The sequence below is a fragment of the Mus musculus genome, chromosome 13, assembly GCF_000001635.26.
Source record: "Mus musculus strain C57BL/6J chromosome 13, GRCm38.p6 C57BL/6J".
Lineage (NCBI taxonomy): Eukaryota > Metazoa > Chordata > Mammalia > Rodentia > Muridae > Mus > Mus musculus.
In genome coordinates, this window is record NC_000079.6 from 104178582 (window position 1) to 104203578 (window position 24997).

The 24997-nt window shown below is 36.7% G+C and overlaps 1 protein-coding gene across 2 annotated transcripts; it reads left to right on the forward strand.

The window, feature by feature from the left end:
- The first annotated feature begins 257 nt into the window (after window positions 1-257).
- Window positions 258-24894, forward strand: Trim23 (tripartite motif-containing 23). Of its 2 annotated transcripts, NM_001361538.1 has the most exons (11): window positions 258-380; window positions 2493-2655; window positions 6145-6266; window positions 8820-9098; window positions 9480-9662; window positions 11082-11297; window positions 13436-13570; window positions 19409-19538; window positions 20013-20123; window positions 21488-21612; window positions 22650-24894. In NM_001361538.1, the coding sequence occupies exons 1-11, from the start codon at window positions 300-302 to the stop codon at window positions 22827-22829; spliced, it is 1725 nt and encodes a 574-aa protein (NP_001348467.1). In that variant the 5' UTR covers window positions 258-299; the 3' UTR covers window positions 22830-24894. The 2 variants fall into 2 exon arrangements, with proteins under 2 accessions (NP_001348467.1, NP_001348468.1); NM_001361539.1 differs by lacking the exon at window positions 9480-9662.
- Window positions 24895-24997: the final 103 nt, after the last annotated feature.

Below are 24997 nucleotides of genomic sequence, written 5' to 3' on the forward strand. Positions count from 1 at the left end.
AGAAAAAATATTGTTACAGGAATGTCATTTTCACCATAAAATTTTATTTATGTTCCATACTTAAAAAAAAAAAATTTCTCCTCTCCATTACTCGCAGATGCTTTCATGAAAAACAGTGCGCACGCGCAAGCCGTACAGCCAATGACTGACGGGAGAGAAAAGGTCAGAAGGGACCGAACGGCTCGCCATCTATCCTGCGCATGCGTGAGGGCGGCATGCGCCGAGGCTTCTGGGTAGGACGCTCAACCCCTCCTCTCAGTAAAAGGCTCTCCTGCAGCTGTGGCGCGGCTCCATCCAGGATGGCTGCCCTCGCTGTAAACAAGCCCGGAGCCGGAGTAGACAGTGGGCGGCAGGGCAGCCGGGGGACGGCTGTGGTGAAGGTGAGGGAACTTGCGTGCTCTGTTCTCCACCTGCGGCCTCCCTTCGGTTCGTCCTGGAGACCTGGCCGCGACTGTGTGGCCCAGGCTTGGCCGGGTGGGATGCGCGGCCTCTGGTGGGCGTTACAAGCCTTTCCGCCCTTCCGCGGTCCTTGCCCCGCGGAGCTGAAGTTGCCTGGTCTTCTACCTCAAGTGTCAACGTTGTCCGTGGGGCTGTTTGTGAAAAGCATCGCGTGAAAGTTGACCTGGATTTATTTGGTCTTTCCCCTAGTCTTCTGTTTCTAGTGATGCCTCAACAGGCGTTACTTACTTGACTTGGTTGTATTAAACACTTATTGCAATAGACAAGTACTGTCGTAGATGGTTCAGCTCGCAAATATCTACTTAAAAGGTAGATGTTAAATCGCATTTTACATGGGAGGAACCCTAGGTTTAAGTTAATACAGTATGTGCTAAGGGCTCAGAGTTTACTGGTTGTCAACGTCTGCCATTCAACATTGCCCTGAACAGTAGAGACTGGAAACTTCTGAACTCTCCAACTGCAGCACATTTGGGCTTTAACACTAGATGTATGGAGTTTATAACTCTCTGGTTAGAAGATTCTACCGTCTACTTATTTACGAGCTACATTTACTAAAAATTAAGTGCAAGTGTGAAGATCATTTTCCTCACCCACTGTAACCTAGATCTAAAAGGGGCAGGCGTTTTAGGGAGTCACTCGGAAAGATTATCTGTTGCCAAGAGATTAAACAACAACTCTTTCTGAGTGTGTTGACGACAGGACATTTTTTTAATTCCCAGAAGTAATTTTAATGGACACTTGGATTTATAACAGTGAACCCAAGTCTGGTTGGACATTCTTTTAACTCGTTAAATGGTAGATATCTCTTTCTGTCTCTGTCTCTCTCTATAGCAAAGGTCTGCTTTTGAGGAATATATGCCTACGATGTATTATCAGTCGTATTTTATTGGTGTTGAATCAGTTAACTTTTTATATTAATGAAATTTAGAGAAGCCCTCATTAAGCATATTTTGTGCTTATTGAGATTTAATATTTTGAATTGTGTTTTTGCCAAATGGGAATACTTGCAGAATATTTTGTCATTCTTTTCCTATAATTGGAATATCATGTCTAATTCTCCTTAACACTTCGTTTTACTTTACTCATAAAGTATTCTGCATATGTACATGAAAAACATAACGGTTGTAGTTATGGCATATGAATGCACTATAATTTCCCTTTCAATTTAGTATTTATATGTATCTTTCCTTGTTTTTAATTAATGATACAAATAGTGCTTTAAAGAGTTACACACTGGTTTTGTCATATGTGGGCTGGATGTTATTCACTAGTAGACCATTTACCTGCTATGTGCAGGAACCTGAGATTTCCCAGTGGCAGAAACAGCAATAGCAACAAAGAAGAAAGCACTTGGATCCTGTCATGTATGTATGACGCAGTTTAGAGTAAGTTCCATAAGTACTGCTAAATTGTGTCCATGAATGCTATTATTAGTCAATAGACTTTTTGTATTAGTCAGTGAAATTGTTTTCCTATACTTCTATTAATACAAAACTTTAACAACTTTTTGAAAAAAATATCTTGATGTAGTTATTCTTTGTTCTCTAATGAGTTAGACTGAAATCTTAATATAAAGTTTTCTTTAACATTTAGCAGGTATTTATCTCTTTTTTTTCCCTATGAATTATACCACATTTAAGTTTCTTTTGAATTATTACCAGTATGTGAGGTAACTACAAATTACCAGTTTAATTGTAGTAAAAGAAATTTGTATCTCAGTTTCTAAGTCTAAATGTATTAGAGAATCAAGTTGTCTTCTGACCTCCATACTTGTTCTGTGGCACCTTATATATGTGTGTGCACACACATCCACACATAGAAAATAGCATAAACTTGTAAAAGATTAATGGAGTCATACTATATGTCAAAAATTGAATAATTTATCTATCTATAGAAGAAAGCAAGGGTGTCTCTATTTTAGGTTTTAAAATACTAAGAAACATGCCTGGCTTGGTCAATTGTTTTTAAATCTAAAATATGTGAATATTGTTTCAGTAGTGTTTACAGGGCACATGTTTCTGTTTTATATACAGGTTCTGGAGTGTGGGGTTTGTGAAGATGTCTTCTCTTTGCAAGGAGATAAAGTTCCTCGCCTCCTCCTCTGTGGCCACACAGTCTGTCATGACTGTCTTACTCGCTTGCCTCTGCATGGAAGAGCAATACGTTGCCCATTTGATCGACAAGTAACAGACCTAGGTAGGAAAATTATATGAGGTTAAAGTGAAAAATTATTCAAACACAAATGTCACAGAAAACAAATTTTTACACCTGACTTTTTATGTTACGTTCCAAAGAGCTTTCACAATCTGAGTCTCTACTAAGGTAGATGAGGTCCACTCTTAACTGCCATGGGAATCTGAAACTTCCATAGCTATGCTTAACACAAAAAGCTTTAAGAAGTATCAGAAATATATGCTACCCTTATTCAAAGAAATGAGACTACTTTATTCATCCCAGGTTAAGTCCTACTAATGCTCTGAATACAGAACATGGTTTCTTTTTTTAAATGAAAGGTAATCAAAATATAAAGTCATTCAACTCTCAGTATTTCCTCCCTCCCTCACTCCTTCCTTCCTTTTTTCTCTTCCTTCCTTTCGTCGAGATAGGGTTTCTCTGTGTAGCCCTGGCTGTCCTGAAACTTGGTTTGTGGATCAGACTGGCCTTGACTGAGATCTGTCTGCCTCTAGCTCCCCAGTCCTGAATTAGAGGTGTGCACCACCATGGCCTCCTAGGTCCTTGCATGTTTTTACAACTACTTGGGAATCAGTGTTGACATATTTTAAATGTAAAAGTGTGTGTGTGTGGGTTTACCCAAATCCAGTTAGGTTGGCAGAAGATGCCTTTATCCAAAGATCTATCTCACTGGCTCAGGTTTAGAAAGTACAACATTAACATTTGAACAGTTATTTCACAGTTTAATGTAAATTCTTAATTTATTCTGTAAGATAAAAGAATTTTTCCCAAAATTTTTTAAGGCTGACTTTTTTCCCCTCAGGTGTTTATCAGTACTTAAGACCAGGGCTCGTGGAAGGAGTGAACCGACTCCTGACCTCCATACTTGCTCTGTTGCACCTTATATATGTGTGTGCACACACATCCACACATAGAAAATAGCATAAACTTGTAAAAGATTAGTGGAGTCATACTATATGTCAAAAATTGAATAATTTATCTATCTATAGAAGAAAGCAAGGGTGTCTCTATTTTAGGTTTTAAAATACTAAGAAACATGGCTTTGACATGTTTTCTTAAGGTTGTGGCTGTCTTTATTTCCTAGAAAGCTAATGAAAAACACTAATGATATTACACAGATAATATTAATGTACTATAAGCCATAAAGTAATAGCAGTGGAAACTGTCAATTTTCAGATAATGGTCTTTAAGATTGACGATGATCTGAGGTAAATCTTCCTTTTTGCAACAGTGAGGTGGTCTACATGAGTGGATGCTCAGTGTTCCTCAGCATGCATCGTGAGGAACAGAGCTTTCTCAGCTGCCCTAAACCCTGAGGATTTGCAGGGACAACACAAGTCTGTATTTTGGTTACTTTTAGTTTTTTTTAGTTTTTGTCTTGTTTTGTTTTGTTTTTGTTTTTCGAGACAGGGTTTCTCTGTGTAGCCCTGGCTGTCCTGGAACTCACTCTGTTGACCAGGCTGGCCTCAAACTTAGAAATCCACCTGCCTCTGCTTTCTGAGTGCTGGGATTAAAGGCGTGCACCACCAATGCCCAGCCAAGTTTGTGTTTTTTAAAACCATAAAGTTGTAGAGTTGTATTTATTTTTTACAGCTACAAAATTGTTAGTTACTCCTGGGAGTTTGTATGTTCCCTACATAATGACTGAATTTTGGGAAATTCTTCAAGGCCATATTTTTAAATGATTGTTCTGAATGCTTAAATGTTTATATAGATGGAGTAGATGAAGACCAATGTTCCAACGTGTTAAAGTAAGGGACTGTCCAAGTGATCAGTGGTCTCTATAAATTGGCTAAGTTTTGGAAGCTGTGTTAGGCTTCCTATATATTTTCAGTTAATATCAGTTGTTCTTGGATTTCTGATGGGATTGAAAAACTACATAGTCTCCTAGCCAGCCCATGCTTTTTGCTTTGAGAGGGTCAGATTTGAGAGGATGGTTTTCAGATGGTATTCAATCTAAAGCCAAGACATAGCCAGGTGCAGAACTATAGTTTTTAAAGTAAGGATAGATGACAGAGGTTCTATTTAATTAACAAAGATGATGGAATGGATGTTAGGTCTCATGTACTTTATAAATTACAAAATAATAATAGTTGTGTTCAGTTATATCTGAGATAAAATAGTCTTTTAATTAGACAGAAGGGGGGGGGATGTTGTGGATAACCCTGGGGCAAATTCTATTTGATGTTAATTCTATTCTCCTGTGAGTGGTTGTGAACAAGGACTGAGTCAGCACTCAGGTGAGTTCCTGTAAACCTGCTTCCCACCTTAATTTGTAAAATAAAGGAGAGCTGATGATTGGACAGATAAAAGGGAAGGTGGAGAGGAATGTAGAGAGAGGGAGAAGGAGGAGAAAATGGAAGAGGGAGAGGACGCAGAGGAGGAGGAAGAAGAAGAAAAGTGGAGCAGAAGCACATGGCCTAGAGAAACTGCAAGTTCTAAGGGGTCTCATAAATGTGGAAGATGGTAGTGTAGTGGTAGATCTGCCCAATGTTGGCACACAGCATGTATTCATATTAACTGAGTTGTGTTTTCATTGCCTGGGCATATTTGGGTTGGAGATTTACCGCAACAAAATGGCACCCAATGTGGGCCATTTTGTAAAATACATGGGACACACAGAAATAAGGAAGAGACCTTGCAGAGGGGCAGCAAAGCTGAGGAAGACTTGCTTGAGTGCTCAGATTACAGAGAAAGGGGGGATAAACATAGCTTCATTTTAAAAAAACAGAATGATTTTGGTTTGTTTCTAAGGAAAAAAGGATGAGAAACAGGCAAGGACCCTGATGACCTCCGTCCTTGAACATGTTAAGTACATACTCAGCTACTGAGCTAAACTTCTTCCCCCTATAATATCTTTAAAAAGAAATAGAGTAAAACACAGCATTATTTTCGTTTAAAAAAAAAGTCTATTAATGCATATGTGGCCTTCATTCTTGTATATGTTTTCTTATGTGTGGCTGTTTGTGTGTTTTTATTGGCCTGTATGCAGGTGCCCTTGCTACTGCTTGCTTCAGAGATCCCCTGTCTTTAACCCTTAATACCAGAATAAAAAGTGAGCCACCATACCCACTTTCATTTATGTGGATTTGAGGGACCTGAACTCTGACTAAGCCATCTCCCTAGCCCCTAGTTGGTGGGACTTTATTTTTCTGGTGTGTGTGCGTGTGTGCACACACATGCATGTATATGTGTGCACATATTCCTGGATTGTGATATAAAATGTATTTCTTACTGTAGGTAGCTGTAAAGTAGTATTTGAAAAATATTGAAATACTCGTTTTCATTTATATAGCAAAAGTGAAATAGAAAGCTTGTAAGGTATGTGTCTGCTTGTAGGGCTGAGGTTTTGGTAACATTAACAAGCCCTTTTCCTGGCACCTTTTAGACATTGTTAATGACTGAACTGTGTGAGTTAGAAATTACTCTCTAGGTATGAGGTAACTTGAATACATTTCCATTTTGTTACATTTACTTTCATATTTGTTCTAGGAGACTCAGGTGTATGGGGTTTGAAAAAGAACTTTGCTTTACTGGAGCTTTTAGAACGTTTGCAAAATGGGCACATTGGTCAGTATGGAGCTGCAGAAGAGGCCATTGGGACATCTGGAGAGGTACCGAGGGACTTGTTGAAATATTTATTACAAGATTTTTTTTATCCTAAAATATTTCCAATATTTGTACAATAGTACCTTATTTGCTGTGTCTGTGAGGTTTTAGAAACACAAGTTTTTTATTACATTTCAATTCTAAAGTGGCCACTGTTTTCAAAAATAAAACAGAAATTAAATTTGTTGATGTTCTTTGCCCAATGTGCTTTATGAGAAACTCTTCCCTTATCACAATTTAGTTATGTGTAAGGAAAAACCTTTAAGGTAGGGCATTATAAGAGAGTAAGAGAAATGTTTATATTAGTACAGAAAATTTAAAACTGAACCTCAGCAGCAAAGTACAAGAAAACATAGACAAACTTTATAAGAGACCATTCTGTTTAGAGGAGAACTAGTTTAAATGTAACAGTGAAGTCTGAGGAAGTTCCTACTATTAAATATTGTTTAAACAATAAGAAAAAAGTTAAATGGTCTGCTTGATGTATGCTATGCTGACAAGCAGACATCTGGTAAGGATTGTCAAGACACTCCCTTAACAAGTGACAACACATTGTTAGCGTTTTAAGAATTGCCTGCACAGCTTAATTAACAAATGGAAGATTTCTGTATAGAAGAATATTTGCGGGCTGGTGAGATGGCTCAGCAGGTAAGAGCACTGACTGCTCTTCTGAAGGTCCTAAGTTCAAATCCCAGCAACCACATGGTGGCTCACAGCCACCCTTAATGAGATCTGACGCCCTCTTCTAGTGTGTCTGAAGAAAGCTACAGTGTGCTTGTGTATAATAATAAATAAATCTCTTTTTAAAAGAATATTTGCAGTAAATAACTGTTAATAGTGTTAGTTTTGGACTTTAAAAACTGCATATTTGATTTAAGAAGAAAAAGCTCCACCAGACTGATTGCACTTCCCTTTGGTGGTTTCTTTCTATTTAAAATGAGCTACACAAATGATTTTTGAATTGAAGCATCACTCATCTATTAAAGCTTTGCCGGTCTTTCATATATTGTACCTTCTACCTTTATTTTAAAAACATTAGAATATAATGTACTGTTGATATCATAAATTATTTGTAAAGTCTAGAAAACAAGATATGAGAAGTTTATGGTACAAATATACATTATTATTGCAAAATAAATCATTTCAATCTTTAGGTCATTTTAAAATTTAATTTGACAATAAATGATATCATTTGTGTACTATCTAATTATTTCTGGAAAAATACACAAAATATTTCCTTTGCCAACTACAGCTTTCTAATATACCTAGGTTTTCAAAGCATTCCATACTATGTAAAAGTTATTTTCACACACTTACAATGTCTTATAAAGACTTTGGACACTGTTCAGTGCAGAGGACTTGCTTACTATGGAAGAAGCCCTGGGTTAGAGCACCAGGATCACAAACAAACAAAATGCTTCTTGATACTTAAAGAAAATTAAACATAATATTTAGCAGCTTACTTAAAGAACTTATTCTTCTAAATCTGTGGTTTTTAGTCGTGATTGTAATCCATTCACCTGTGCAGCTATTAGAATGTACTTGTATATGTTCGGGGAAAAATATATAATATCTCAAAATCTATTGAGATCAGAACTTCACATCTTATGTCAGGGTATCTTGTATTTTCAAAATTTCCATAGCTAATTCCATGCCTTAGTATCAGGTTATTTATACAGCAAGTGCTGCTTTTCTTTTTATGCACACTCATGGCAAGTAACTCAAGCAATGGGAATTTAAGTCTGTCTTAAAGAATAAGGTTTCTGTGCTTCTTCTTCTGAAAATTAGATGGAAGAGATCTTTGTTCTGTCTGTGAATCTATGAGATGTTTTTATATGTAGTTCAATGGCAGCCTGTTTGTCTGGCATTTATAAGGTTCTGGTTCAACTCAGCACTGGGGGTAAAAAGGGTATTCATGAGAATAAATTTATTTTTGCCTCCAAATCATATCCCATGATAATAATTAGTCTCAGAAATAGCTTCTTACTTTGCTGAAGAAAATAGTTTTTAGATGGACAGGTAGCACATGGCCTTTATACTTACCAGTATATTGTCATTGTTAAATAAAATCTGTGTGAGGCCATAGATACTGAATGCATGTTCTGGGGCCAACAGACCAAACCAATAAAGGGTTTAAGCATAATTTAGTTAATTGAAGAAGTTGAACTTTAGTTGGTTAAAGGACTCAGATGACCAACTAGCTAAGCTGTATCCCACTGATTCATTGAACAAGCTGTAGCTGGTTATTTTCTGTACCTTCCTTTTGTATTAGTTAGTAATGTGTTGTTGCATCATGGTTTAAAGTTTCCAGAACTCCATTTGGCTCTAGAAGCCACATATTTTGAAGACCATTTTGCTTTGTTTACTTTGGTTTTCTTCGTTCAGTTCCTTAGTTCTTTGCTTCTATTTGGAGTGATTGATTTAACCTACTTCCTTTTTAAATCTCATATATAAGCCTGGGAAGTTAAGTAGAAAAGATTGTGGGGTTTTATAGTTAAAAATTTGCCATGTTTTAATGAGTGGATTCAATTTTAAGGCATTAATTTTTTATTTGTTAGAGCATCATTCGCTGTGATGAAGATGAAGCTCACGTTGCATCTGTATATTGCACTGTGTGTGCAACTCACTTGTGCTCAGACTGTTCTCAAGTTACTCATTCTACAAAGACATTAGCAAAGCATAGGCGTGTGCCTCTAGCTGATAAACCTCATGAGAAAACCATGTGCTGTCAGCACCAGGTGCATGCCATTGAGTTTGTTTGCTTGGAAGAAGGTTGTCAAACTAGTCCACTCATGTGCTGTGTCTGCAAAGAATATGGAAAGCACCAAGGTCACAAGGTACGAGCTTAATTCAGTTGGATGATTAGTTATTTTACCAGCCTTTCATTTGTTTTTGTTGACCTGATTATTTATTCAAAGACATAAATAAACTTTAGCTTTTGAAGAAAGTTAAGTGATTAATGAGTTGGTCTCAGTAGCATGGAAAAGTTGAGGATTTTAATTTCTGAATGGTGTAACCTCAGCGAGGCTTCATGATAGATCTCTTAAAAAGGAATGAAAATAAATTAGTATTTTTGTCTTCTTACATTGTGCTTGTTTGAAATGTGTTACGAAGCCACTGTGACTGATGTTCATTTATATTGAAAGGGTTTTAAGTAGTTGTTGTAAATCATTATATACCACTAGGAATTCTTTTCTATAATTGCATTGTATTTATAGCATTCAGTACTGGAACCAGAAGCTAATCAGATCCGAGCATCAATTTTAGACATGGCTCACTGCATACGGACCTTCACTGAGGAAATCTCAGATTATTCCAGAAAATTAGTTGGGATTGTTCAGCACATTGAAGGAGGAGAACAAATAGTAGAAGATGGAATTGGAATGGCTCACACAGAACATGTATGGATTCTTTTTTCCCCTCTTTATCTTTTAACCTTTTTTATTCTTATCTTTCATCTTCTAGTCCTATACTGGACACTGCACATAAAATGCTGTCCATAATCTATCATAGAAAGTTTTAAGCTTGATAATTATTTTGTGTTGTGGGTAGGGAAATATACTTGGTAGTATATAGGAGGTGTAACTTGTGGTGTAGTTTATGGATGTTTAAACTCAGATTTGAAGGAATTCCGTCAAAGAGAAGAGTGGGTTGGGAGTGTTTGGAGCTTTGAGCCAGATTTGACAAGAAGAAAAATTGAAGAGTTAAAGACCACGTAGTCACTGCAGAACCCATTAGTCATGCTGGAGACTTTAGCACTTCAGCTTCAGAGTAATTGTGAGCTATGAAAATATTGACAGAGGAACAAGATTTACATTAAAAATTGTTGCTGTTAAATATAGAAAGTGAACTGGAAGGAAGTAGCGTGGATACAGGAAGACCTGTTAAGACACAGTTGAAATCATCTAATTTAAGATGCTTATGTCCTGCAGTACTGGAGTAGGAGTAACAAAGAAGAGGGATTTGAGATTTTAAAGAAAAGCATTAATTGTCAGTATTGCTTGGTGGGTAATTTGATTGGTCAGGAAGTTAAGAGAAATGAGAAATTGATGAGCCATTAGATGAGAAATTGATTGTGAGGACCAGTTTGCTGGAGGTGGTGGTCATATGGCTAGATTCTGGAAATGGTTTATAGTCACCAGAATTTGCTAAGACTAGTTATGGAATATGAAAGAGATGTTAAGGATAAATTGTTTTCTCTCTCTCTCTCTCTCTCTCTCTCTCTCTCTCTCTCTTTCTCTCTCTCTCTCTAACTTGAATGACTTGGATGAAGTTACTATTTACTGAGATAGAGGTAATTAGGTTTGGAGATGGGGAAAACTGGAGATTAGATTCCATTTTGCTTTAGATATGATTTATAAACAGTTAAATATTCGAAATCATAGTTAAACAGAAAGGTCTAATGGAGAGATTTAAAGTCTATATGGGTGTAGATGGTGTTTAAATTTTAATATTTTACATATAAAGTATTTAAGGTTTAAATTGTTTCAGAATTTACTTGTGGGGGCTGGAGAGATGGCTCTGCAGTTAAGAGCACTGACTGATATTCCAGAGGTCCTGAGTTCAATTCCCAGCAACCACATGGTGGCTCACAACCATCTGTAATGGGGTCTGATGCCCTCTTCTGGTGTGTCTGAAGACAACTATAATTGTACTCATATATATAAAATAAGTAAATAAATATTTCAAAAAAAAAAGAGTGAAGCTAGAAGTGAAGGGACAGAAGAGTTAAGGCTTGGGAGTTTGGGGGATCAGGCTCAGGGACAGTAAGTTGGAAAGCAGTAAAGTTTAAAAAAAAAAATATGCTCGTGTCTTCACAGGTCCCAGGTACTGCAGAGAATGCCCGATCATGTGTCAGAGCTTATTTTTCTGATTTACATGAAACTCTTTGTCGTCAAGAAGAAATGGCTCTAAGTGTTGTTGATGCCCATGTTCGAGAAAAACTGATTTGGCTTAGGCAGCAACAAGAGGATATGACTATTCTCTTGTCCCAGGTCTCAACAGCCTGTCTCCACTGTGAAAAAACTCTGCAGCAGGTCGGTAATTTAATGTGGTTAGGCTGTCTTCTAATGTCAAGCATACAATTATCAGAGATATGTTCTTCTCTTTTTTCAACTTAGTGACTGGGTTCTACTGAATGTGTTAGCATTGGTCTTAGGACATGGCCTCTAACTTGAAATTGTTCCACCAACCCTATGAGTGTCCTTCTGTCCATATGCTTTTCCTGTCCCAAAGCTCATGATGCTAGGACTCTATAATGTCATTCTTCAATTATGCCATGGCCATTTGCACATGTTCTGTTTTTCAGTGTACATGTATTCTTTCTTTCAGTGGAAGGCTTCCTTCTGCAAGGTCTACCTTAGATGTTTACTCTTGGGGTCTTTAATTCATTACCTAGCTTACAGATGGTTTCCTGTTTTTAATAAATGAGATTCAGGGTTGTCCTAACAAAAGTGTAACGTGAGTGATTTAGGGATAATTATTGCTTTAGGGATTCTTGAAAAACTGCAATCTATGTCTTATCTTTACTGATGCGTTGCTAATAATTATGCTGATTTCAAATTATACTTTAGAACTTTAACCAAATTTTCTTACAAGTCTCATTATTTAGAGTGTTGCCGGCCTACAAGCTCATTCTTAGCCATGTTTCTTGTTGAGCCCTTGTCGTATTGACTTTTAGAGATTGATGTGGTTCTAGCTTGTTCTCTATTGCTATGATAAAATGCTTCCAGAAACCATATTGGTGCTGGAAAGAGGTTTATTTGTCTTACAGGGAGCAGTCCATTGTTGAGGGAAGCCAAGGAAAGAAGGTAGAGACAGGAATTGAAGCAAACATACACTGTGGAGGAATGCTACATAGTAGAGTGGTAGATGGATGATTGATGGATAGATAGACAGACAGATAGCAAGAAAAATATTAATCCGGGTGCTCAAAACATCCAGCAGACACTGACTGGGGATCCCGTTTAAGGAGCCAGCAGAATCTTTAGCAGAGCAGATGGTGCTTTCAGAGAAATCAAGTCATGGTGAGAATGTAACAGTCTCACCTGGGACTTACACTTAGTAGAAACTGACTGGGGAAGCCTCAGGAAGGCAGCTAGCTGCAGTTGTTGATAGACCTCTGAGCAAAGCAAAGTGTCTCCTTGGGTGAGGGTTCCAAGTAAAAGAACAAATAGCCAGAGGTAGAGATAACATCAGCAGATTATGTGTTCACAATATTCAGCAGAAATAAACTGCGGAAGTCAAGGCAGGCAGCTGAGTTCCCAGGTGAGTCTTCCCTTCATGGATGAGCTTCCTGTGGTTGAATTTCATACTTCTGTCACACATCACAGGGTTACCATAGCAACATGCTCAGAAGGGTTTGTCTTCTAGCTGCTCCTAAGGACATGATGTGTGCTGGCTAGTTTTATGTCAACTTTACAGAGACTGAAGTGATTTTGGAAGAGGGGATAGCAGATGAGGAAATGCTCAGTACTGGATCGGCCTCTGGGCAACCCTGTGATACATTTATTTGATTGATGATTGATGTGGGTGTGTCCAGCTCACTGTAGGTAATGCCATCCCTGGGTTCTGTAACAAAACAGACTGAACAAGTCATGGGGAGCATTCCAGTAAGCAGTGCCTCCCCCCAGCCACTGCATCAGTGCTGGACTGTGATGTGAAACTAGAAGCTGAAAGAAACCCTTCCTCTTCAGGTTGCTTTTGGTTATGGTGTTTTATCACAGCAATAGGATCCTAACAGACATGATGTTTTCATTCTTGATCTCTTTTGCTTTCTCTTTCTTACTTGTCACAGAGTTAAGGTACCATCCCATTCCCAGACAAGGGGGCTTGGAAGACACTTAACATAAATAGACTCGGCTCTGAAGGGGGGAAGCAGCCTGGTTCCTGAGCCAGTCTCTCAATGAGCTCAAACAACACATGACAGTTTACCAATGTAATGTACTTTACACCTTCCCAGCACTACGAGCAAGTACCACGTTACCTGGCTTTTTACATAGGTTCTGGGAATTGAATTTGTGTTCTCATGCTTGTGAGGCAGGCTTTTTACCAACTGCTAAGCTCCTAAACTTTAGTTTTAATACTGTAATGTTAAAAGGTCTTTTGTTAAAAGTTGATAAAAATCCCCAATTTTTAAAAGAAATACTATGAGAAATACCGTCTTCTTTTCTAGGATGATTGCAGAGTTGTCTTGGCAAAACAAGAAATCACAAGATTACTAGAAACACTGCAGAAACAGCAGCAGCAGTTTACAGAGGTTGCAGATCATATTCAGTTGGATGCCAGTATTCCAGTCACTTTTACAAAGGTGATGTACTGTCCTTTGTTTTTACCTGTGCTTTCTGCAAACTGTGAGTAGCAGGAAATATAAATCAACTTAAAGAGAACAAACACTAGGAAATTCATGAGTTGAAGAATTTCAAGAAAAACTGTAATCAGTGGAGAATAGAAACAAATCAGACTAAGTCTCTTCCTGGTTTTATTGGAATTGTACCCAAAGCATATTAATTTTACATTTCTTTCTTTTTTTTTTTTTTTTTTTTTTTTTGGTTTTTCGAGACAGGGTTTCTCTGTGTAGCCCTGGCTGTCCTGGAACTCACTCTGTAGACCAGGCTGGCTGGGATTAAAGGCATGTGCCACCACCGCCCAGCTCAAAATTTATATTTCTAATACATTATTGGTACTATCAGGTGTTCAGCTAATAATTCAAATTTCTCAAATTTTTTTCCAAAGTAAAAGAATATTGAGACAATATCATTTAACGTTGAATTTTCTGTATAGCCTGAACCTTCTTTCTCTAACTCCCAATTGCTGGTATTATGTGTGTGCACCACCATGCCTGGCTTCTAATCAAATTTTTAGTTGTTTTTGTTTTGAGAGAGAGAGACTCCAAAGAAGGTTCATATATGTGGTTGAAGTGTTGTTATCTTTTTATAATGTGTTCCAGTGATTTAAAAACATTAATGAGCTGGGTGGTGGTGGCGCACACCTTTGATCCCAGCGCTTGGAAGGCAGAAAGCAGGTGGATTTCTGAGTTCAAGGCCAGCCTGGTCTACAAAGTGAGTTCCAGGACAGCCAGGGCTACACAGAGAAACCCTGTCTCGAAAAAAAACAAAAGAAAAAAAGAAAAAACCATTAATGAACTCTATTTTGTTTCCTGTTTTTCGGAATGATTAAAAAATAATTTTGTCACGTAATTATGCAAAATGTTTATACAGTTGAAAGTTAAATCTGCAGTGCAGAATTCATTCAGGACTTCTGTCTCTGATTTCTGATGCTTTTCACTCTGTTTACTATAAAAAACACTTAGAGTTTTCTTAGTTAATCATCTTTAAAAAACTAGACAAATGTTTGTTTTATATACTTTCTCCACTTTTAAAGGTGGAGTGCCTTTTACTAAAGTGTACATCTTAAAGGTCACTTCATATCAGTTGATTTGACTTTAATGCTTCGATAAAAGTTATTTTTCATAAAAAATTACCATAATCTAATACATCCAAAACATGTAATATACAGCTTTACCGTCCTATCTATTATGTGTTCATGTTTGGGATGGGGGTGTGTGCAGAAGCCAGAGGCGGATGTCGTGTAATTTTTTTTAATGATTCTTTGGTTTGATCCCTTTAGATAGGGCCTCTCACTGAACCTGGAGCTAGACTACGGGACAGTAAGCCACAGTTTGTCCTCCACAGCACTAGGATTACAGGTGCACACACAACCATACCCTGAATTTTATGTGGGTGCTAAGGGCAAGTTCCTCATAGAACCACTCTTAACAGTTACACTGAGCCATTGCTCCAGCCTTAACCTTACCCCTTTTAAAATGATGGTTTCATACTGTTAAGTATTGTTGTAAACAGAGGTGCAGAAACTTTTTATTTTACAGACCTGAAACACATACTTTTTCTTCTGTTTGATCCCTGCTAGCCACCATTCTCCTATTTGTTCTGTGAATTTGAATAGTTTAGATACCTCATCTAAGTGGAACAATTGTAGCATCTTTCTTTTTGTGGCAGGCTGTTCAAGATTAAGGTAATATCCTGAAAGTTCATGTTATAGTATGTCAAGAATTACATTTTTTTTCTTAAGACTGGTGACTGTTTCTCTGTATGTACACATCACAACTTAATTTATTGGTTGTTGAATTCAGTTTACTAGAATTTTATTTTCTAGCTTATATCTTGATATATTTGGTAAGGCAAAGAACAATGATGGGTACTAAGAATGCCTCAACTTATCTTTGTTTGCAATACTAGGGATCAAAGTTGGTCTTGTCCATTGTAAGAAAGCTTTTCACTAGTCCCAGCCCCAGTTCTCTTCTTTTATACTGACTAGCCCAAGTCCTATGGCTTCTTAGCTAAAATCTAGGGTTCTTATTGGATTTTAGTCTTTACATTATTTTGCTTCTGAGATGTGGTATAGACTACACTTCAGAACCCATATGTAGATGAAGGTGATGCTTATGGAACATTACATAAGTAGAATGTAAAGGAACATCTCATATGGTTCTAAAAAATATTAACATTTAAAAAGAAAGTAAGATTCTAAAAGGGGGATTAAATCCAGGAAATTTTTTAATCAAAAAAGTAAAGAAAATAGTACTTAAAAAGGAAGCAAAATAATAATTTCTAACAACATATAGCACATATGAGTTAAGAAGGATTGTACAGATTTTTGCATAAATTTAAAACATAATCTGGTAAATGTTTACTTTTTAATCTTCATTTTATTATTCAGAGGAGGTTCGGGCCTTATAGCTTTGAATGTATATACATATTTTATTTTAGAATTCTTTGTAAACATGAAAAAGTCAGAAATTATTTAAAATTAACAGACTGGTTAAATTGTTCAGAAATCATAATTAAACTATCAGTAGTTTGGTCAGCATATATTAAAATGAAAAAAGCTTGCCATAATATATAGATGTGAAAAATAATAGTATTTATCTCCATAAAATATTGTTTTTCAAAAGTGTATTTGGATGGTTGGGATATACTGTTACAGGTTTATGCCCTGAGTTTGGTTCCTACCAGTAGAGAAATAACAAAAAAATTCCTTGAAAAATATATTTTTTCTATTCTTCTTATCCAATATGGAATGTATCTGGAAAAATATATATCAGCATTGTATTACTAACACATTTTTCAGCAAATTTAACAGCAGGATTTATTTTTAGTTGATTTATCCCTTTTTGAGGTTTTAATCTGTGTAATATTTATATGTCCATGTTTGTACATATTCATGTGTGTGCATGCACCTGGAGGTCAGTGTCAAGTGCCTTACAGTTGTTTTGAGACAAGGTCTGTCAGTCAACATGGATCTCTAGGGCTCCATTTGTCTTGGCTTCCTGGTTCCCCTCAGTACTGGGTTTACAACCGTGTATTACCACATAAAGTTTTTGTACATGCTGGGGATCTAAACTCAGGTTTTCATGCTTACATAGCAGGTCCATTGCTGATATAGCAGTTTCTCCTCCCCCCCCCCCATTTTATGTATATATATATATTTGGATATTTTCTTTATTTACATTTCAAATGTTATCCCCTTTCCTGATTTCCTCTCACTCCCTATCCATTCCCCCTTGCTTGCTTCTGTGAGGGTGTCCCTCTACCCACCCATCCACTCCTGCTTCCCCACCCTCAATTCCCTCACACTGGGGCATCTATTGGGCCTTCATAGGACCAAGGACTTCTCCCGCTGATGCCTGACAAGGCCATCCTCTGTTACATATACAGCTGGAGCCATGTGTACTCTTTGGTTGGTGGCTTAGTCCCTGGGAGCTCTTGGGGTGGGGAGTCTGGTTGGTTGATATTGTTGTTCTTCCTACGGGGTTGCAAACCCCTACAACTCCTTCTGTCCCTTCTCTTAACTCCTCTGTTGGGGACCCCATTTAGTCCAATGGTTAGTTGCGAACATCCCGCCTCTGTATTTGTAAGGCTTTGGCAGGGCCTCTCAGGAGACAGCTATATGAGACTCCTTTCAACAAGCATTTCTTAGCATTGGCAATAGTGTCTGGGTTTGGTGATTGCATATGGGATGGATCCCCAGGTGCACAGTCTCTAGATGGCCTTTTCTTCAGTGTCTGCTCTACACTTTGTCTACATATTTGCTCCCATGAGTATTTTGTTCCCCTTTCTAAGAAGGACTGAAGCACCCACACTTTGGTCTTCCTTCTTCTTGAGCTTCATGTGGTCTGTGAATTATCTCTTGGGTATTTGAAGCTTTTGGGCTAATATCCACTTATCAGTGAATATACACCATGTGTGTTCTTTTGTGATTGGATTACCTGACTCAGGAAGTATTTTCTAGTTCCATCCATTTGCATAAGAATTTCATGAACTCACTGTTTTTAATAGCTGAGTAGTACTCCATTGTTTAAATGTACATTTTCTTCATCCTTTCCTCTGTTGAGGGACATCTGTGTTGTTTTCAGCTTCTGGCTATTATAAATAAGGCTGCTATGAACATAGTGGAGCATGTGTCCTTGTTATATGTTGGAGAATCTATTGGGTATATGCCCAGAAGTGGTTTAGCTGAATCCTCAGGTAATACTATGTCCAGTTTTCTAAGGAAACTCCAGACTGATTTCCAGGGTGGTTGTACAAGCTTGCAATCCCACCAACAGTGTAGGAATGTTCTTCTTTCTCCACATCCTCACCAGCATCTGCTGTCACCTGAGTTTTTGATCTTAGCAATTCTGACTGGTGTGAAGTGGAATCTCAGGGTTGTTTTGATTAAAATTTCCCTGATGACTAAGGATGTTGAACATTTGTTTAGGTGCTTCTCAGCCATTCAGTATTCCTCAGTTTCTTTGAGAATTCTTTGTTTAGCTTTGTACCCCATTTAAAAAAAAAAAGATTTATTTATTATATGTAAGTACACTGTAGCTGTCTTCAGACACTCCAGAGAGGGCATCAGATTTTGTTACGGTTGGTTATGAGCCACCATGTGGTTGCTGGGATTTGAACTCAGGACCTTTGGAAGAGCAGTCGGCGCTCTTAACCACTGAGCCATCTCGCCAGCCCCCTGTACCCCATTTTTTAATAGGGTTATTTGGTTCTCTGGAGTCTAACTTCTTGAGTTCTTTGCATATTTTGGATATTAGCGATGTAGGCTTGGTAAAGATCTTTTCCCAATCTGCTGGTTGCCATTTTGTCCTGTTGACAGTGTCCTTTGCCTTACAGAAGCTTAGCAATTTTATGAAGTCCCATTTGTCTATTGTTGATCTTACAGCATAAGCCATTGGTGTTCTGTTCAGAAACTTTTCTCCTGTGCCCATGTGTTCGAGGGACATAGCAATTTCTTACAGACAACTGTTCACCCTATTGTAATTTATTAGCACAGTATAAAAAATGTTATTAAGAGAAGATTCAGTTGTGGATTTGAACAAATAAAAGTGGGTATATGGCTGGGCAGTGGTGGTGCACGCCTTTAATTCCAGCACTCGGGAGGCAGAGGCAGGCGGATTTCTGAGTTCGATGCCAGCCTGGTCTACAGAGTGAGTTCCAGGACAGCCAGGACTACACAGAGAAACCCTGTCTCGAAAAAAACCAAAAAACAAAAAGAAACAAAAGTGGGTATATGTATTTCAATTTATATAAGACAGTTATAATTTTTTATTTTTTTTTATTTTTTTATTTTTATTTTTATTTTTTTTTAAGATTTATTTATTTATTATATGTAAGTACACTGTGGCTGTCTTCAGACACACCAGAAGAGGGCATCAGATCTTGTTACAGGTGGTTGTGAGCCACCATATGGTTGCTGGGATTTGAACTCATGACCTTCGGAAGAACAGTCGGTGCTTTTACCCGTTGAGCCATCTCACCAGCCCCCAGTTATAATTTTTTAAGAACACTTTTGTTCATGAGGAGAATTTATTTTGATGAGACTGTTCGATTTAGAGCTCACTGATTACAGTGAGCTGAAGAAGGAATATGAGGCATGAAAATAATAAAGGTACTTTATAACTAAAAATGAAATTCTAGCATAGTGGCCTATGACTGTAACCTAACGTCATGAGTTTGAGGCAAGTGTGGGCTGTATGGGAAGTTTGAGATCAGCCTGGGTTTACACATGGGTTAAAAACAAAAAGAAAAAGCATAAATATTGTTATATTCTGACTTCCAATTTTTCAAATCCACAGGACAATAGAGTTCATATTGGACCCAAAATGGAAATCCGAGTAGTCACATTAGGATTAGATGGTGCTGGAAAAACTACCATTTTGTTCAAGTTAAAACAAGATGAATTTATGCAACCTATTCCAACAATTGGTAAGTTTGAATATTGATAGGCAACTGACTTATAGCTAGCTGGGTTCTCTGATGAAGTTATTGCTATTCAGGTGACTCTTTTCTGGCGCTAAGACATTATTGTTTCAGAGGGGGAGATGAGATCATGGTTGTGAGGCTGAAAGATGCATGGTGACATAGCAAAAAGGACTGAATGTTGCTGAGACAGTCAGAGGGAATGGGGGCTTAGACAATCTGACAGTGTTAGGAGTGAGGAGGGCAGCAGTACAGAGCTGGCAGGTGTTTGAAAGGATTGGGGAAATTGTAGACAGGTAGCAGCTATTAAAGGCAGACATCCCCAGAGACTAGCAGTAGAGTTTATTTGGGTTCAGTAGTTATTGCTATAAGGAGACAACTGCTAACTCAAAACTATGAATAGAGATTTTCTTATGATTAGTGTGTCATTCATTGTTAAACTTAAATACAATATAAAATAATGTTTTGACAAAATAACAGGTTTTAATGTGGAAACTGTGGAATACAAAAATCTAAAATTCACCATTTGGGATGTGGGTGGAAAACACAAATTAAGACCATTGTGGAAACATTATTACCTCAATACACAAGGTAAGAGTCAAGATTGATATTCTTTATTAAACTTAAAAATATTCTTAAAATGAGTATATAAGTGCTCTGATTTAATTAGCAAGACTGTTATTTAAATTGTAGAATTTGAGAGGGAGGAAGATATAAATGTATTTTATTTTAATTGAAAAAATAACAGAACTGCAATATGTACTTTTAGTATACTCTCATGATAGGCCATTATTATTGTTATTATTATTATTATTATTTTGGTTTTTTCGAGACAGGGTTTCTCTATATTGCCCTGGCTGTCCTGGAACTCACTCTGTAGACTAGGCTGGCCTCAAACTCAGAAATCCGCCTGCCTCTGCCTCCCAAGTGCTGGGATTAAAGGCGTGCACCACCATTATTATAGAATAAAAAACAGACTTAGCTTCTCTTGGCTGTTATTAATGTTGAAGTCTATTATCAGTATTCCTATTGGTGTGGCTGCTGACAGTAAGGTAGCATGAAGTTGAATTTGTGGAGTACATGTGTACTCTGAGGTCAACATTTAATCTACTATAATTGTCCAAGAACACTACATCATGATTTATAATTAATGCACTCCCAGAGGACTATTGAGGCTTTGTTTTGGCTAGGCACCAAGGGGCACATATCCCAGTGTTCCATCTAGACTTACTTCACACCTGGCTCCATTCTACACTTTTGTGCCCCCTCCCATGAAGTATTACATACACCTATTTTATAATAATGGTGATATTTCTATTCCTTAAGATTATAGTTTTCTATGCTACTATTTTTTTTCACGTTTTTGAGACAGTATGTAGGCTTACCTGACCTTGAGCTTGCTATGTAGACTAGGTTAGCCTCAAATCATAAAGATCCATCTGTCTCTGCCTCTTGAGTGCTGGGAATAAAGGTGTGGGCTACCAGACTCAGCAGTTTTGTTGTTGTTTTTAACTTTTTAAGTTAACATACACAGTAATGAGTTTCATTATGGCATTTTTCATATGTATGCATCATTAACACTTCTCCTTCCTCCTAGCGGTTTGCCTTTCCCTAAAGAGCTCTCACTCTGCTTTTGTAAAGAACAGGCAGCCTTAAGGGAGATCTTAAGCACATTTTCAGGGGACAGGTTCTGAGGGACAGGTGTTTTTTTTTTTTTTTTTTTTTTTTGGTAGATTCAGTTTTATAAAACCTGTCAGAGGAGGAGAACCTGTGAAGCTATCTAAACTCTTCCTGAATTATTGCTTTAAGGCTTTAAGTAGTGACATTAAGTAGGTAGGTAGCCTTTAAATGAAGATAGGGTAAATAAGATTTAGCAAGAATAATGAAAGCAATTAATACTTTTTAATTTACTTAAACTTAATAAATAACTTGAAAATTTCTGTGTACTTTTGTAGCTGTTGTATTTGTTGTTGATAGTAGTCATAGAGACAGAATTAGTGAAGCACACAGTGAACTTGCAAAGTTGTTAACGGAAAAAGAACTCCGAGATGCCTTACTCTTGATTTTTGCTAACAAACAGGTAATGAATTTTTATATCAACATTTATTACTTTGGTAGTTTTGCATATTCCATATCATAAGTCATTTGAGAAGATATCAAAGAATCAATAGATACTTGTAAATTTCTGCTGTGGAAAATGTTACCTTCGATATTGTAGAGTATATGCACATACAAATCAAGTAAATGCATTCTTGTGTGTTCATGCTATATTCTAATATATATAAATTAGGACATCACTTCAACAATATTAATAGAATGCTGAGACGTAAGGATAGACCTATTCTAAATTAGGTTGTATCTTAAAGTATGTAAAAGTGGATTTAGGTAGATCAGGAGTTTAGATTGGCCTGGCATATATGGCAATCTCAAAGCTAGCCTGAGTTATGCATCAAGACCTTGTCTCAGAAATAGGAAAAGCTGGAGCTGAGTGGCAGTGCTCCCATGTAACATGTAACATGTCCCATGTAACATGTGCATGGCCTTGGTTTTGATCCTTTGAATGGTTTATAGTGGGGGATTCGGTCATATGATTGGAGTTTAAATTATGATAGGATTGAACTTACAGATGTATTTGAGTTTATATGTGAAGGAATAATATTAACAGGAAGAGAAACAGTAGCATAGCTAGTTTTAGGGAGCATCAAACTAACTTATATATTAAATTCAGTTAAAGGATGAAGAAAACCTAGATTAATAGATCTGGTCATGGAATAGAATAAAAAAGTTAATACTTTATTTTGTAACATTTTTAAAAAAAAATTATTAATCTACATTCCAAGTGTTGCCTCCCTTCCTGGTTCTCCCCTTTGCTTCTGAAAGGTGCCCCGCCACCTACCCTATCATAGCTGTGATTGATTTCATTATTTATTCCTTAATATATATAGATATTCTAACCAAAACATTTTCTTAATTCTTTTAGTTAATCTTAGAATCTGAAAATGAATTTTGGTTTTGTTTAGGATTCAATCACAGTGTTACCAGTAGTTTTCTATACAATTGGTAAGAGTTAGAAAAATGATTCCTTGATTGATAGAAATCACTCTATGTGTTTTTTAGGATGTAGCTGGAGCACTTTCAGTAGAAGAAATCACTGAACTTCTCAGTCTCCATAAACTATGCTGTGGAAGGAGTTGGTATATTCAGGGCTGTGATGCTCGAAGTGGAATGGGGCTCTACGAAGGGTTGGACTGGCTGTCCCGGCAACTTGTGGCTGCTGGAGTGTTGGATGTTGCTTGATTTTAATGCAGCAGTTGTTTCATGCTTATGGTTAACAGTTACTTTGCATGTGATGCATTCTAAGAAATTCTACATCTCAAATGTGATAATTAATTTAGTATGTGTATATATGAATCCTGGACTGAGAAATGTACCATTGTTTTTAAAAAGTACTCTGTGGCAAATTTAAATGACCCTGTTACATTGGTTAAATGGAGGTTTCTTGGATATACACTTTTAAAAGGTACATTAGGCATTGGAAACTTTCAGTGTATATATGTCCTTATATTGAGAGAGAAGTGGTCACAGACAATGAGTAGAAGGTCCTTTATTTTAGTGAAAAAACAGCCAGTGGAGTGCCTAACAGAGCTTAAGGAAGTATGGCTTTACCCCACCTTTTTATTGTTTTTGGCCATTGTGTACTAGAATTGAAGCTATATTGGGGTAATAGGATTGCTTTACTTCCACATTTAGCATAACATCCTTAGTGCTGGGGTCCATAAAACATAGAAAATCATTTTTTTCTACAATTTTATTATAACTCTCTCCTAAAGCATTTTGCATAACGCACAGTGAGAATGAAATGTTACCTAAGTGGACCTGATCATTAGACCAGAACTAAATTAAGAACAATAAAACTGTGAAAGTTGTTTGATCTTCACTCATAAGAACCATTTCCAGGACTGGGCCTAAGTTTATTTCCCAGGTCATAGCCCTAAATTGCTCCTTTATTTGTTCAACACATTTTCTTAGGCTAAGTAATGTGCATCCTTTGTTGGTAAAGTGTCGTAAGTCACATGAAAAACCTGTCACCTTTACATAAACACATTGAGACCTAAATAGGAAACTACCTATACCTTAGGAAAGGTTTTTCAAACAGTGGGAATGCTAATTTCTTTAACATGGTTTTCCAAGTTAAGTGCATTTACTTGACAATAAAAAGGATCAAGGCTCTTTAGGACAAGGTCTCAGTTAAAAGGAAGAACATGTCTAAAGTAAAAGAAACTTTTATAAAAAGTTTACATTTACTATGGCAGTGTTGTGAATAAAAATTAAATTTTGTGTTCTTACAGTTTATTTGTAAAAGATACTCTTATTATGGAAGCATGATTTCTTATATTTAAATAGGTAGATCTCCTGTTACTAATGCTCTTTAAGATGAAGTTGAGAGCTAAATCTTAGTGCAATTGTTACAAGGACAGTGATTTTTAGGTGGCAATGTTCTGGTTCAGTTTTTTCAAATATACTTTTTTTTTTTTAAACTTAGGAGCCAGCACTATAAAAAGCCCATCAAATATTATGGGCAGTATGTAAATAAAAATATAATAATTTGCCATTTTTCAAGAAAGTAACCGGTCACGCTGTTACAAGTAGTTTGTATGCATATGTAATACTTTGTAATTAAATTATTTAATATTTGACTGATTTTAGTAACTGTGAAAAATAAAGATGTTGCATTTATTTGTGAGACTTTGAATTGTTTTCTGTAGTAGGTAACTGAAAATATGTTGACACTAAGATGTGAACTTGCTTTTCTTGTAAATTAAGAACTTTATTATTTCTCTAATTTTGTTAAACTTTGTAGTTCTTATTCTTAAAATATAACTAAACTAATTTTAAAATTGCTTAAATCTGACTGTGACGTATACATACTGTGGTGTTTGTGTTACTTTTTCTTGGGTGGGCTCCTAATACTGTGCATAATAGTTAGATCCTTTGAGTAGTCATTGTTAAGACTGTATTAGTTTCTTCAGGGAAATATCAAACTCGAAGAATCAACAGATGTTTTAAGTATAATAGTATTTGCCTTATATCTCTGAAGTTCTATATTACATCTAATTATTATTGTATGAAATATGTAAAACAGGTATGTCAAGTGTATATAGCTCTGGTCTGTAATTCAGAAATGATTTATAGCCTCCAGAAGCCATTATTTGCACTTACATATATGATCAGTATAGAAAGCAATAAAATGTTTAAGTTATAAGGAGTTGTTATTCTAAAAATTGTTTAATAAACCATGTATCTAGTATCATGCTAGTTAACAATTTAAGTCATTATTAAAATTGGGCATAGCTCAATAGTCGAAACACTTGTCTAGCAAGGTTAAAGTCCTGGGTTTGATCCTAGCAAAGGAAAAGTGAAAAACTTCATTTGTGCTATGCCTAAAAGAAACAAACACATAAGAA